Below are 16,257 nucleotides of genomic sequence, written 5' to 3' on the forward strand. Positions count from 1 at the left end.
AATTGGAGAGGGTTCAGAGAAGAGCCACAAGAATGATTAACATGCTTTATAGAGAGAGACTAGATACTTTCCCAATACTCAGAAGGATCATCCCCTTTGGAATTTAATATCTAGCTTCAGTTCAGGACATAACCTACCAGGCAGTCTTTAGTTACTTTATCAGCTGTGCTTCCAATCTCCATTACACCATACATCAGCTTACTTGGCATAACTCTGCAACATAAAAAGCAGACAAAATGCTATCTGTGACACCTACTTTCTCTCTGACTGCTTCATAGTCAGGTCCAAGGCCTCCAAGCGTCACATCCAGGTTCATGTAGTCCTTTGGCCTAGAAGTCTTAAAAACAGAATCAAATAGATTTTCCTTTAACTGTTGGCATGGAGGGCAAAAGTCTCAACGGTGTATTTCTCCTAAGCAGGTATGTCCTCCTATAAATTACATATGACACAACAGGAGAAAAATGGGTTTGCCTTTTTGACAGTTTTTGCAAGGGAGTCGAGAAAAAAGTTTGACAATGAAGACAGTTTAGTGAAATGTAAAGCATTTACACCACCATTTAACACACATGAATAATTTCAGCTTGTACTACGGCACATGATCACATAATTAAAGACTGTGTGTATTGGATATGCACAAAAGGGACAGAATTCAGGCTGCATGCTCAACCTTAACTTCAGCACTTGTTTTATGAGTAGTTAAGTGAGCAAACAAAGTTGAATTAATGTCATTTGTTTCATGTGATAGTATTCCTTTAGAAATTCTCTGTATTATGTGAATATTTGAATGATGAATAGGCATATCTCCACTTTGTAATTTGCTAGTCTTACATTTCATGAGCTGGATTCTATTGAACAGCTTAAAATCACGATGCATTTGCAGTTTAAACATTAACAGAATTTTTGAACAAAGCCTAGTAGCAAAACTACAGAAAATGTCCTGCTTTTGCTGTTCATAAAAGGAAGATAAATAATATCCTTCTCCTCATAACTACTAAAGACTTTGTGCCTGGGATAGCAAATTCAGTAATATGAGGGGAAAAAAGGCAGAAAGTGAAAACCTGACTCCACTAGAGTGAATGGGAGTCTTGTCACTGATTTTAGTGGAGTCAGGTTTCACCCAGAATAAGTGGAAGGGAGGAAGACCTGGGGATGAAGGTAGAGGTTCTATAGTAAATGGTTTGGATAGACGGAGTGTAATTCTGATCTCAGTTACACAAGTTAAATTATTCTTGATTAACCCTAAAATTAGCAGCATTGCTCCTAATTTACACTGATGAAACCAGAAGAGTCTGGCCAGGGTAGCTTTAAATTAATAAACTTATTGGAAAAAATCTCCCCACAAAACAAAAACAACCCACAGCTCATAGATCCATTGAACAAAGTGCTTTGTTGTCAAAGATTCCCTTAATCTTATGAAAATGACGTGTGGAATATTTTCTAAAATGACTCTCCCTTAAAAGCTTCTACTGGTGATGCATGGCAATTAGACACTGTTTTCCCATTAGGTTAGTCAATTTCTTCTTATACATCCATTCTCAGAAATGTCACAAGTAAGAGAGGACCTTAGGTTGACTCTGAACCCAGTTCCTAATAACTAGGGATTGCAAAGTTTACTTTTTCCCCAATAATACTGCTATCTGTAACCTCATTTGGCCACATGACAGTGTTATGAGCAGCATCCTTTCCCCCTTTTTCATTGAAAGCAATCATTCACTTGAAAAGGTTAAAAAAAATAACTGTAGTAGGATGGAACAAAACCTTTACAAGTGAATTGGCTGCAGCAGGCAAAAATGAAGGCCATTGCCAGTACATAGCATTCCAAGCCCCGAATCAGCTTAACTTTCTATCATTCACTAACCTCTGCACAAAGGGCATTTTCTGAGACCGGGAGACTTGCTTATCCGTACCCAGCCCACAGTCTGTGCCAGTAACCCTTTCTAATGACATCTGGTGATAAAACTTCTAAAGCTCAGATCTTCGCAGCCATTTGCGCAAGCAGAAGATAGCAACTCACACATATATATTTGAACTAGTCAGATGCTCACGAGTAATTGACGGGGATGTTTAAAGTGCTGATTACTCAGATTTACAGAGTTGAAGTCACAGCATTAAGCACTGGCTGGGAGAGTAAGTGTGCTGCTAATCATGACCTGGGGCTATATGCTGGCTGCCCTCTGACTGTACTCACTTCATCTATATGGGAAAGGTTACAGTTCTTAACAGCTGGAAAAATGTGATCTCTTAGTTGCTGTAGAAGGCCCCAAATGCAATACCCACATGATGTGGGAGGCATGGGGGGGTGGGGCCTGAGAAACAGGCCATGGAGAGGTTGTGTGAAATTTCCTATGTGCCTTGCAGGCTAGGCCCAGGGACCCTCTGCATGTGCGTGCAGGGAGTAGGGGGATGGAGGTGGAGGGTCACAGGTGTTGGAACCAGGAGTGGGTGAACTAGAGGAAAGGCTACTGGGATCACCTATTATGTTTTTGTTGCAATGGCCTCAGTCCCGCCCACACAAATGCACTGCACCCAGCTGCCTGCTTGAGAGCACTTTTCCTTCTCTTCAGCTCCGTGCTAATCCCCCATGCAAAACCCTTTTACTAGTTGTTTGTGTGGGGAACCAGAATTTCATCTTAATCCATTTCTAACCATCCATTATGTTAACTCCAGGATAAGGTGCTTTTCTGGCTTGTCTGGAGAGAGCTGGGCATTCCTGGATCTCTTCACATCTGTTCCAAGGAGACTCAATTAACTTTCATAGCTGGACTAAATTTTAAAAGTTTGGCAGTGAAAGTTCTTAATAATCTAGACTCAGGTTTGTTTTATCTTTCTGACCTACTGTAGTAATGCCAATAATGGAGTAGCTACAGAAATGACAAAAGAATTTCTAGCAGCGAGGAAGTAATTTCTTGAAATGATGAACATATTTTAAATCAATCCCAACTGGCAAACAAATGAAATCTATATTATATTAGAAATTATATTAGACTGAAATGTATTAGACTTTTGTTCTGAGTCAAGTATCCAAACTCCTTTACGGGACAATTATATATTTGTTTTTTTAAGCTGAAGCTAATACAAGGAGTTAACCGTTTAGCTATATGTAATAAAGCCAGGGTTTTCGCAAGCAGGTGTAGTCATTTCCAATGTATTTTCAAAGCCAAAATGTGTATCAATTAAATTTGACTTCGGTGTATTTGTATGGACTGTTTAATGTGAGAAGCTGGGTCTCACTGTGAGACATAAACAAGGCAATTCTCCACAAAATTCTTCAGAGGTATAAGTGTGAGAAAGTTACTGGAAAAAAGGACAAAAACAATGGCTTGAACACAGGGAATAGAAAAGGAAGGAAATCTGCCCTCCAATTACTATCTTAATCCAGCTAACCCTTCTCAGAGGCAGTCAAGCAGCAATACACAAACTGCCTTCTAGATGAAGCACGTGAGTAATTATTCCATTTTAGCTTGTCTGCACTGAGAAATGCAGCTAAGTTCTTAAACATTTAATTTGTCATGGGTGTACAAGGATATCTTTATACTGTTCCATTGCATGAGTGTTAAATAGTTGTAGTATGAAATTTGGTCACACAGAAAGACACAGAGCTCAGTTTTGATAAGTGATCACAATGGGGTTGTCAGCAGACCTGGAATAATGTTTGACATTAGCTTCACAAATCCTGTAACTTTTAGTGGTGTTCAGTTTGAATTCCCTTGGAAACCAAGAGATTTGCAAAAGGGCATGACAAGGCTAATAACTTACTTAGACTTGAGGCCTGGCTACCTGCTGTCTTATACAAATGGCTTCTTTCTAAATCATTTTACCAATGGTATAACTTAAAGGACCAACAGCTTCCCCTGTGTTCTAACAGCTGACCATCTCTGAAAAGTGGATTAGAAAGATGCAGTGGTGAATTGCCTCAACTCCTTGGAATATAAAAGTGTGGGAGTGAGTTGGTCAAATCAGCTATGAGTCGTTTTTTCTTTTTCCATATCTGCTTTTGCCACTGACTTGTTTGATGTTGGGCAAGTCACTTAACCTTTGGAGTATCAATTCCCTTTCTGTAAAATGGGAATAATCCCCATTTTTAAAGTGCTTTGCGATCTCTGGATGACCAGCACAAAGCACTAGTTTAATCAGAGGAGGAAACAGCAATATAAAATTGTTTTCTAACTCACCCATATTTTCTTACCTTCCTAGTCACTTTTTCTTTCAGCTGCATTTGCTTTTCCATTTGCAGCAGGTACCCTTCCGAGTTGCTGCGATTTATTTTCACTTGGTTTCCTTCACATCTTTCTGTGTTAAGCTCCAAGTCACTCCCCACCCTTGGGATTATAGGTGGAAACAAGCCAGAGAACTGCCTTTCAGCAAGGCGAGTTTCTTCTAGTTGAGCGAGGTCTTGATGATGTTGCTCCATTGTCTGTATAAGCTTTGTGGTTGGTGAAGGGCCTGCTAGTGGCTTGTGGGCAGCTGACTGGGATGGCCTCAAATTAAAAAAAAAAAAAAAATCAAGAACAAAAGAAGGAAATTATTTACTGGTCTGTAGATGCAAAGTCCCAATAAGCAATCTGTAAACTGAAATTGTCATTGCTAATCAAACCTTTAAATATTGTTTGCTGGGTACAACTCATTGAGTTATCCACACAAAGCTTCAAAACATCAGTAGTGAACCTGACAATGTGTGACTAATTCTGATCTCACTCTCACACCCTTGTATATCAGGAATAACTTTATTAAGTCAACTTGGGAAAACTCTGGGCCTGATCCAAAGCTCACTGAAGTCAATGTAAAGACATCCATTCATTTCAGTAGGTTTTGGAGCAGACCTTTCGAGTAGGTAAGATGAAAATCAGGCCCTTTGTGTTCATTTAAAGTAGAATTTTCATTTATTACCATCAATCTACATACAAGCTCTATATAAATAATTTTAAACTCTCATGCCTTTTTCATACTAGCAGCGTCAGATTTTATTCTTGTAAGAACCTTTGACTCTGAAGGTTTTGAAAAACAGCAACTGCAGGATTGGTAAAAATGCTGCTGGCTCCTTGAACCTTTTATACACTAGTGCTACTACTGGTGGACCTGCAATGGGGAAAGATTTTTAAGAAGCAAACCTGTATAGACAAGTGTTGAAACATGAGTGGCAACACATTGAATTGCACTGGAGCAGGGATTTTCACTCCACCTTGCCACAAACTGGGTTTTGGTATAACCAAGTTGACTAAAAACAGGTTCCTCTAGACTTAGTTTATGGATGATGCAACTAAATGTTTTTTGTTTTGTTCTTTAATACCAGATTTTCAGTTACCATTCTTAAGCTTGATCCTGCAGTCTTTATATGCAGATACACATGAAGATCAATGTACATTTCACATGTAGGAGTGTCTGGAGTATTGAAAGCTTAAAAAGAGTGTTAGAGAAAGGAAACTTTATGAAATCAACACTAATGAACAAACTAGAAGCTAGGAATAAATTACTGCAGTTGAATGTATATCAGATTTTTCTGAACACTTCCTTGGCCTTCTCTAATATGATTTTGTGGGCATCATGTACCATTATGCCAATAACACTCTGAAATCTGTTTCCTTACCACAAGCCATTGGTAGCATAGTTGTGATGGCTCTTGTCTGTATAAATTTGCTTTCTATGACTCTGAGTTGAAACTTGGTCTTTTACTGATTCTTGAAAATTAGCATTGTAAGTAGATGAAATGTTTTTCTGGTTTAGGAGTGTGTGACCCTTGGCATACTCATCAGGTGGAAGAGGCTCCAAAACATAACAATTTTGAAAATGTTGCTGATTATACAGAGGTCTGTTTCCAAGGCTGTATTGATATTTCTTGTTTTCTTCACTAATATATGCTGGAGATAAATTCAACCCAGTAGCGTTTTTATGCAATATTAGTTCAGGATTGTGCAGAGGTGAAGCCAAGTTCATGGAGACTTGCTTCTGATTCCAGTTTACAAAATAATTTGTATTTGGTGAAGTATTTAAGTGAGTGTCCCAATTTGCTGTTGAGCTAGTCTTAATGGAAGGAGTAATTGGATCAACAACGGGATTTGTTTGTAACCAACTATGCAGTGAGCTACTGTCATCTTGTTCAAGTTCTAGCATTTCAGAAGAGTTGGAATCTATAGGTGTGATCTCAAATTCTGATACACTGCAATGTATGTGATGCTGAGATCTTGGTTCTGCTGGTCTTCCTGGTGGATGCTGAACAGGATTCCCTGGTAAAGATCTCTCTTTTAGCACTCGATTAAATTTTGTTCTGTTTGCCTGGGGCCATTTATTTTGGTGATCCTAAAATGAGTTAAAGATGTCGTGAAACACGGTAGTGATGTATATTAAATGATGTCTTGAAGAGACAAACATACTAAACTTCCACATATTTTTTGCTGCTCCAACGCCTTTCATTCAAGGATTTCTCCACATCCACAAACCTTAGGCCCCGATTCAGGACAGCACTTTAAGCATATACTTAAGTTCCACTGAAGTCAGTACTTGAACATGTGCTTAAGGTTAAGCATAGCTGAAGTACTGTCTTTTCTATATTTGTATGTACAATAGGCCAGATCATGTACATCAGCTGATGTAAATTGTTCAAAAACTGTTAACTTCACTGGAGCTACTTCAATTTATATCAAATGAGGATCTGGCCCAGTGTATAATGGAGAAGTTTTGGAGTCAGGTTTTCTTCTGGTGTAAATTGACACACTTCTATTGACCTCAATAGAAGAGTGCCAATTCACAAACAGCAGATAATTTGGCTCTATTTACTGGTTTTGTTGCTAGTTTTGGAGATGGGAGGTAGACAGAAAGAATTATCTAATGATTTGCTATGGCTGCTTGTGATTTTAATTATATATCAAAATGTCTGGAACCTATGGATTTTAGTAGAAATGAATAAATCAAAATATAGGCAGCTATTTATCTTCCCCTCCCACATGGTAAAAATTAAAATACTGTAAAAGAAGTTAGTGACAGACCTCTGCTGACAAATTATTGGTAAAAAGCTTTCCCTATTGATAGATTAAATATTTTCCTAGTGAGAAGTAGTTAGTATAAATATGGTCTTACATGTCTCTGGAATTGCACGTTAAAGCAAGAGCTTTGCCTGCAGCTTTTGTTTGCATGTAATATTCTCAATTCGTTATTCAATCCTTTACTTATTGCTGATACCCACTGCACTAGTTACCGCCTAGATTATACAAAAGCTTCTCCAAGGATGCATTTTCAAAATACGTTGTTTGCAGTAGACAAAGAAACAAGTCAATATACACAGTTTTTAAATTGTTTTGAAGCATTAAACCAAGTATTCATGTACATGAAATCCTGCAACATGTCATCCTAGCAACAACAAACAACCAATTCAGGAATTTAAATTCAGTGGGACTTCTCTCACTATCCAAAAGGAACATACTTGAAATCTGGGGTTTATTTAAGCTTTATCATCCTCCCAGTTAAGACACCAGGTGGTGTTCCTTTTGAGGCAAGATACAGGTTTCCTTAAAGGTAATGTACAAAGCCATTCTCAGTCCATTTAATCTTCATCAGAAGTGAAATCCTCCATTTCATTCTCCAGTCTCACTAGGGTTCTTTTGTTACCCACGCTTGCAATCACTACATAGCATATGCACTCAGAGTAACTGCTTAATGGTAGGTATTAAGTCCACATATAGAGCTGAATGTTTTGGTGAAAGCTTTAGCACTGGGGAATCCTGACTCCTGATGCCAAGATGCTAATTTGTTAGCTAGACCTCTTCCATAATGATTAGTGCTTTTACATACGGTGCCACCTATGGAAGGGTCCCATGGTCTCAGCATGAAGTAATGACAAATTGTGACTGGGCCAGTACTTTCCCACTTAGATGGATCAAGTAGCATTGTAAAATTCTTCCTTCACGAAGAAATTTCAAATCTACAGAACATCTTTTATCATGAATAACAGCATAAAGTGCTGTTTGCTCTCTTAAGGAGCACAGCTTCTTGCCTCCAATGAACAGCAGGAAATTCAAACAATCTGCTGGAGCTACTTCAGCATAAACTTAATACAAAAACTAGGGCAGAGATTGTTGCAAGGAGGCAAAGCAATTTGGATGCCAAATGCCCATTAATTTTATGGCAACTGGGTGTCCGAATCCCTTAGGAGAAGACAAAATATTCTGAGCTTAGCCTATGATTCATAGCCACCCATGTGTGAGGGAAGTGTCTGGGGAGAAGGAAAGAACTAAAACAAGAAGCAGAAGAGAAGCTTGCAAGAAAAATAAGTATATTTATCTTGTGTCTTCCCTCCCCCCCAAGTTTACACCTCTCACTTCATATTCACATAGACCTAGTTGGTCACTACTAGGAGGAATCTGCAGAGCAATTTCTGCTGTATCAGGACATCTTGGCACAATGTTTGTTTGATCTTGCATGTGCAGATGGGACATACCCATGTTATAACTATCTTAAAGAAACAGCCTGAAGGTCGTAAGAACTGGTGGAAATGAACCTGGGAAGCCCAGGAGAGCCAGACTTTCCACTCAGTTGCATCAATTTTACACCAGCATAACTCTGTCGACTTCAGTAGCACTATCCTGGGAGCCAGTCCAATAGTCTAGCACTTAGTACTTCCTCTCATACTGGTTTCAACACTAAGCAGCTGGCTCAGCAGAGCTGGAGCTAGTGCAGGGCCTCTGTATGGTGGCATGTGCCCGCTGCCAGGGAAATGCTTGGGAATACCTCTCCAGACTGATGGAAGCTCCTCACTGGGGAATGCTGCAGCCTGGAACATGCAATGAATGGAGAAAAGCCCTGCTTTCTTATAGTATCACAGGAAACCTCTCCCCAGAGGGGACTGTTGGGATCATTTAGTTTGATCTGCCTCTGGCAGGCTGGGGAGTTTCACCCAGTACCTCCTGCATCCAGCCCAATGGCAACTGGCTGAGCTGGACCGGATCTTTCAGAATGATGGCCCGTCTGAACTTGAAGATTTCAAGTTGTGGAAAACTCTAGGCCCTTCCCTCCCCCTTTGCCATGGCATTGCCTTGCTCTAGTCTCAAGCCAGAACTTCCCACAGCATCTGACAAAACACATATGGAGCATCGGGGGTGAACATGTTCCTGGCACATCTTGGTTTTATAAGGTCAGTAATAGGTTTGATTACAGGTTTAATTTAGTAGAGAAAGGCATTAACAAAAAACAATGACTGGGAGTTAAAGCCAGACAAATTCAAGTGCGAAACAGGCACAATTTCACAGTGAAAGTGAATAACCATTGAAGCAAACTATCAAGGGAAGCTGTGAATTCTCCATCTCGTAATGACTTGAAGTTGAGATTGGGTCCCTTTCTGGACAACAGGCATCGGTCAAAAACAAGTTGATGGACTCAGTAAGGGGGTGGCCAGTGTTATGCAGAAGATCAGACTAGATAATATAATGGTCCCTTCAAGCCTTAAAAATCTATGAAGCCTGGCACAAAACTGATGCAATGGAACGGAGAATCAGGCTGCAGGGCTTTCGCAAGATACCATAAGACTGTTGCAAACTCAATTTTGTCCCACCTACATAACAAGTGGTCAGGTTCCATGGCCTAAATTCCTGCACAGGAAGGTCCTTCCCTATTGTTTTGCCTGCAGCACTCCTTGCACTTTCCTAAATTCCCAAGTAGAGACCTTTATTAACTAAACTAAGATTGCTAAATTATTCCCCACTTGTACAAACTGGGAAAGAACAAGATTGTGTTAGAACTCAATCATGCACAAATGGAAATGCTCAGCTACAGTTATCAATGAACTAACACTTATCTTATATTCTAGTTATTATTTTTATGGCCTAAACTATAACAATACAGTCTGCCCTGATAAGGAATAGGACATGAGTGTGATGGCCCAGGAGCCAACCAAGGAGTGAATTCTGATTTGAGAGCCATGGTTCCCCTCTTACACCAATAGGGAAGTGATTTTATGCCAGCCCTTAACTAGGGACAGATTTCTTTCCTCTTTCACTCTATTTTAGGACTGCTTAACTCTTCTTTCTTTTTACTGAATGTTTCTCTTCCTTAGGAGAACAATTTTCTGCTGATATAGAGAATCAGGTGCTCTTGACCTTATATCTGTTTGAGACCACTTTCGTCTTATTCAGAGCATAATCTGTTTATTATTATCTTAAACTGCCTGCTCCATTCCTTATTTATGCCTAATTACATATCTTGCAAATACTGTACTCCACTTACAATCTTCTGCATTACAGCTGCATTGCTTTTTATTGTAAGAGCAAAGGAACCAATGAATCTTAGTCCTTACATTGCCCCACTCTCCTTCTCCACTATTGTTTGAGCAGCAAACTAAATTAATTATTGATGCTACTGTAAATAGTTTTCACATCTATTCTAGCTGGATTCTACTTTCTCAGATACCACTGAAGTGCTTATGTCTTTGTTAGTGATGAAACCTGGTCTACGCTGGCATTATTCCAAGAGGTAATTATTTCACTGCATTAGTGTGAAAGGCAGTCAGTCATCTGCTAGATTTATCAATTTAGGTAACTACATCGCTTGACAGACAAACATGCACCTTACTCCATGTGTAAACATTTTCTGTCTTAAAATATCCCCTTGATAGAGATCAGAGCCCTCCCTCCCCAAAGAACATGGAATGCAACAATGTTAATTAAAATCTTCATTTGTAGCCCTGGTAACCCACCAAAAACGAGTGCTGGATATATTAGTTTTATGGGCCAGTAGCATCATATAATCCTAAAGAGAGACACTTTTAAGTCCAGGACTTCCTGAGACTTGGGAGGTTTATGGTGGATTGACTCCATCATATGGATCAAACAGCATAGTTTTTGCTTTCATTACTTACTGACTCTCCAGCTAGATAAGTAGCTAAAGGATTTATAGAGCAGGAAAGAAGTTGTCTTGAGATTTACAGAGTAAGATAAATAGTTATAAAAGCAGATTCTAGATCCTACTTAATCATAGAAATGTAGTTCTGGAAGGGACCTCAGGAGGTAGAATAGTGTGTGTGTATATATAGTGTAGAATGTGTAATAGTGTAAAAGAATTGTGGAATAATACAATATTTAGATGTATTCTCTGTAGCCTATTTTACTTTGGCAACTACTAATTACCTTTGACATGGTCTTAGGTAGTTTTCTTATATTATAACTCTCTATCTACTTCTCTTGCAACAAGTATGGTCTATTGGTTAGAGCAGTGGTTCCCAACTTTTTTGGCTTGAGGGTCACAGATATAATTATTACAACCCTGAAGGGCCTCCAGTCTCTGCCAGCAGCTTTCCCCCTCACTGCAGCCAGATAGAAGGAGTTCAGCAAGGAGGAGCGCTGATCTCCCTTTCCTCTGGCTCCAGCAGGGACCACAGCGCCTATGGACCTAGGCCGTGCTGCCTGCTACAGCCAGGGGGAGGGGGAGCGCTGATCTCCCATTCCTTGGGCTGCAGCAAGGAGCCTGCATCAATCTTTTGGCCCCAAGGAAACGTGCTCTGCCTGGGTCTTTAGGCAGTGGCTCCCTGCTGCAGCCAGCAGGAGGTGAGCCATGGGTCACTTTGAAAGCCCTCACAGGCCACTTTTGGCCCCTGAGCCAAAAGTTGGGAGCCACTGGGTTAGAGTGTAGCACCGGGAGCCAGGATTCCTAACACGTTATGTGGCCTTGGACGAATTACTTAATTTCTCTGTACTTCATTTTGTCCACCTGTAAAATGATTAATACCCTCTCAGAAAGGTCTGCGGCAGAATGGATGTGCAGTTTAGCACACTTCAGGTGCAGTATAAATGATTAACAATGCCTGTAAAATGCTTTGAGAGCCTCAGGTGAAAAAATGTAACATCTGCCCCAAGTTGTTTAAAGGGGAAAAACCCAAGAACTTGACTGAATGCATAGACTCCAAAAACCACATTCATATTCCATCCAAAAAGGAACCTTTAGTTGGTGTGACCTCTGAAACCATTTGTCTTCAGGATCCATGGGCATGCTTTGAAACTCAATGGCATTCTGAATAATCCTCTCAGCAGCAGTATTAACATCTGAAACCTAGAGAAGAAAAACATACTTTAAGAGCCACACTAGACTTCATACACTACAGAAATACAGTGGGACCAAGAACAGCATAAAAGATCTATGGATCGGGTGGGGGGGACCAAGCAACATGCTGCAGGCCAGTGCACGTAAACAGTAAAATGTAGCATTACACCATTCATGGCAGGAAAATGACTGACTGACTCAAATAGGAACACATGCAAAGGGAGCACACAAACAATTCAATATTAGTAGAGACCACGGTAGCATGTACATGAATAGGAAAGGTTGGGGATGACATTCTGAGCACTTTCAAAGAGAACAGAGAAGGAAAGTTGCAAGATGCATACAGCAGGGACTCCTATTCATAGCAGAAGCTAACAGATGACTAAGCTGCCTAATATATGAAGCAGACAACAGGTGGAGAAAAAGAAGCTACATAGACCTGCCTGTCTGCACACAGCACAACAGGAATCAGAGCAAGATTGACAGCTGAAGCAAGTGAGACCCCCATAAATACTGCAGAACTACAAGTCAAGTAACAGGCTCAGCCAAATATGTGATACAAAACTGGTAGAGCAGGCAAACTACATAGAGCATGCCAAAGCACACTCATCATGGTGCTGTTAAAGGTGCCAAAAATAGGAAATGAGATGTTTAAACAGTTTTTAAAGTTTCAATTTTTTTCCCCTAAAATTTAATCAAAATGGAAACCATTTTGAAAAAATATTTTGGTTTCATCAAAACAGAATTTTCTGACCGGAAAACTGTCAATGAAAATTTTCCAACCAGCTCTAACTGCTGTCTCCTATAAGAGCAGAACAGATGCTGGGCCAACACCAAGGTAATTGTGAGGTGCTAGCAAGATGCCATTGCAGTATCATATAGAAAAGGAGCAGATTATGAATAGGGAGCAATCCAGGGGGCAGAACAAAACACATACCATATTAAAAACAGTTATCTTGTCTATCTCCTATTATCTATCTTTCTGCCTCTTTATTGCTGGATATTGTGCAGGTTTGCTGTTACACTGCATGCTTTTTCCATGATCCATAAGTAAATATGACTCTGCAGTATCCAAAGAAGTGGTCAATTAGCCGGTCCAAACACTGTTTGCTCTACTGGGCCATTGCCTGCAGTAGGGATAACTAAGCATTACTGATGAGTGGGTATGGCTAATTTGGGATAGGTCATAGTGAGAAGGTGTCTGTGACCAGGGGAACTACTAACTGCAAACATGAGCTCAGATCATTAATTACTCTTTTCCACACAACCAATCGGCATCTTCGCTGGAAGAAAAGCATAGATAGCCATAGTGGCTGGGCTGCCTATAGCAGCATAGCAATTCAAACAGCATAGTTAAGGGACAACTCAACCCGACTTGTTCAGAGCCCATCTGGTATGGGCCATGTGGATTACACTGAAGCTGCCTAAGGCCAACAATCCACACAATGAAGCAAGTACTGGGTATCCACACACTGGGTACATTGAGTAAATCACCTGAAATTAGCAAACATTCATGTGGATGGTGTTCTCAGGTAAAATATCTGTTCTAGCAGGGTGTGGTGTACAAGTGAAATGCCTGTTCTCAAGTTCTGAGCTTAGATCTCAACCACGCTCACAGATGCTATTCTAAAAGCCGATGTAGTTCCCACAGATTGCAGAGGAATGCACAGCAGACATTCAGCACCTGGAGAAACTGCAGGAGTCAAGCTACAGTTTCTTAAGAACTGAATACTCATTGCCATCAGGCCAGCCTCTCTCTGGACTAACAGCAAGTGCTTTGTATCCCACCAATGATCCACAGATCACAGTATGAGAACTACAGACACAGGTAGTCTGCTGTAGCCAAGTCTATGCAGGTAACTGCTTCAGCTGGTCTGAACAGAAATGAACGAATACTGGAGCCGGGGTCCTCTTTTTGCTGATATTTCAGGTGAGTTAGATTGCTCCAAATGGTGATGAAAGAGTCTATCAGCTCTCCTTTCAGGAAAGAAGTTAAATTAAGAAGACTCTTCATAGGTTTCCTTCTCCACAGCAGATAGAAAAACACAGCTTTTTCATTGGGTAAGACGTTTTTGGTGGAACCCACTGTCTTGATAGTTTACTGGGCAGGTAAAGCATACTTCTACATTATCTCTTTGAAAGAGGAACAGGACACAACCTCTGCCAGTATTTTTTGTGAACTATTCTATTAATACCAATCAAATTGAGAAAATGATCAAATGAAATTGCATTTTGAGCATCATAAGCTGTGTAATGTCTATTCTGTTAAATTGAGGCCCATAATTGCATCTCTACTGAAAAGATACAACAAAGACAGCAATCATGGCATGTCATTATCCCAGACTAGAAAACCGGCCTTTGCAGTGAGGACTTCAAAGGCTTGTGGTTCTCGAATTGCATTTGGCCGCTATTGTTGAAGCGCAGGCAATCTTGATTAGGTGTTTACACTGAGGTAAGGCGCAGTGCACACAGAGTCTGAGTGCCTTGGTCTAGAGCCATTAAAAACTGTACATTATGTTCCTCGCTTTGAAGTAAGGGGTTTGTAGGGAGGAAAGCAACTCATATTGAGTACAGCTGAGCTAGATTGGGCAGCTACTTCTCTCTCTCTCTCTCTCTCTCTCTCTCAAAGAAACTCATCATCAGGTTCTTAAAGAATCAGGCAGCGCTGCAAAAAAGTTGATGCTTTCTAAAATGCTATATGAATTAGTGAACATATACCCATCAACCCATAAGCGCACTTTTGTAGTATGTTTGGGTATATATAGCCCACAGATATAATTGGCTGTGAATCTTGCAGTAACTTGAAATAAGAATCCTTCAGTATCAAATATTCAGATATCTTTTCTCATATTAAGTTTTTGTGGCGATGATTTAGTAAAATTACATGAAAAGTGCTCTATTTTAATGCAACTCTTTATACCCACTATACTTCACTGCCAACTGTGTTCCTAACAAAGGACAGCTCTAACTTGTTGAAAAGCAGAAAACAATCCAGTTTATAAAGACATCTAGAGCTTGTGTTCTGGATACTGACACAGATGTCGGAGATACTATTTTTACATACTCCTCCTCATTCCCTAATGGCAGTCATCCATTTCTTACTATTCTGATTTAGTCACCTCAGCTGATCAACTGGTTAACTTACCTGCCTTGACTGTCCAATTCAGTTTCATGAACAGTAAGATTAATTATCTTTATGTGCCATAAATAGTTTTCCCAGGTCTGTCTTACATGATTCTCACCTGAGGACATGTTGCACCTTTACGTTTCAGAGAGGCACTATACTAAATTTGATTGCTTGCTGCTTCCTAGCCTAATTAGTTGTCTTTCCTTGTAGACAATATTGATACTTTATGTTAGAGTCTGATCTTCTATCTTCTGTGGCTTTAGGCCCAATGTACACCAGAATAAATAAGGAATAACTCCACTGAAGTCAGTATAGTCAAACTGTTGTGAAACTGGCGTAAGTGAAGACAGAATCAGGTTTTTTGTTACTTCCATTGTAAAAATGGATCTTAACTCACGCCAACAATCTAACCATTGGGTTTTTTCCCTTCCTTTCCAGGGGTTTCCCTCCCATTTTTCAACCCTTTGAAGGCTCCACGGTACAGTATGGATGGCTGGATGCCACTCCTTGAAAGAATGTCAGACTCGTTCATTTATTTAGCCTGTGAGGATCCACTAGAAAGTGATATGGCCCTCCCAGCTTGGCTAGCGAATCACTAATTCATAATGGGCAATTCTCCTTCCACCTATTCTGAAATCTAAGCTAATGAAAATCAATCTCCTTGTCCTTAAAGCCACAAGAGTACCTGAGTAGATATCTAATTTTTCTAAATTTTAATTCTAGACTAAAACAAGAAGTCTTGAAACAAACTTCAGTCATTCAGTTCAAAGAGAGAACTTTCTAATCATTACCTCAGTTACTCTCTTCAGATGCATCAATATATTCATCCAGTACTTTGCAATCTATAGGTCAACCTAAAGCTGTCTATCTTTTCATGATACTCCACTCTCTTCATCTCACATTGCTTGGATGGTTATTATGGGGAATGTATAGGTTGCACACTCCCCAGGGCAAGGGAAGTTTGGAAAGCCCTAGGCACATTTTGGGCATTACTGCTATAAAAACCAACACATTCCTTAAACTAACATGGCCCCATAAACTCAGGGATTAAATTACTTTGACGCTTTTGGACCTTTAATTTTTCAGGTGGATGTATTTTGCAGAAGGGTTTT

At 40.0% G+C, this 16,257-nt stretch overlaps 1 protein-coding gene across 3 annotated transcripts in view; it reads right to left on the reverse strand.

The window, feature by feature from the left end:
* JHY (junctional cadherin complex regulator) overlaps window positions 1-16,257 on the reverse strand; it is a 29,859-nt gene that overhangs the window by 4,586 nt on the left and 9,016 nt on the right. The window contains exons 5-8 of one of the 3 annotated variants that reach the window (XR_010922904.1): window positions 11,917-12,027; window positions 5,585-6,294; window positions 4,187-4,478; window positions 138-213 (exon numbers count right to left, since the gene is read on the reverse strand). Coding sequence is in view for 2 of the 3 variants with exons in the window: in XM_067564628.1 (XP_067420729.1) it covers window positions 138-213; window positions 4,173-4,478; window positions 5,585-6,294; window positions 11,917-12,027 (1,203 nt within the window). In the remaining variant the exon portion in view is untranslated. Of the gene's footprint in view, window positions 1-137; window positions 214-256; window positions 338-4,172; window positions 4,479-5,584; window positions 6,295-11,916; window positions 12,028-16,257 lie in introns of all 3 variants that reach the window. The other 2 variants (XM_067564638.1, XM_067564628.1) reach the window with 2 other exon arrangements.

This window comes from Emydura macquarii, unplaced genomic scaffold, assembly GCF_026122565.2.
Source record: "Emydura macquarii macquarii isolate MOO-44397 ecotype Brisbane River unplaced genomic scaffold, CSIRO-AGI_Emac_v2 contig_312, whole genome shotgun sequence".
NCBI lineage: Eukaryota > Metazoa > Chordata > Testudines > Chelidae > Emydura > Emydura macquarii.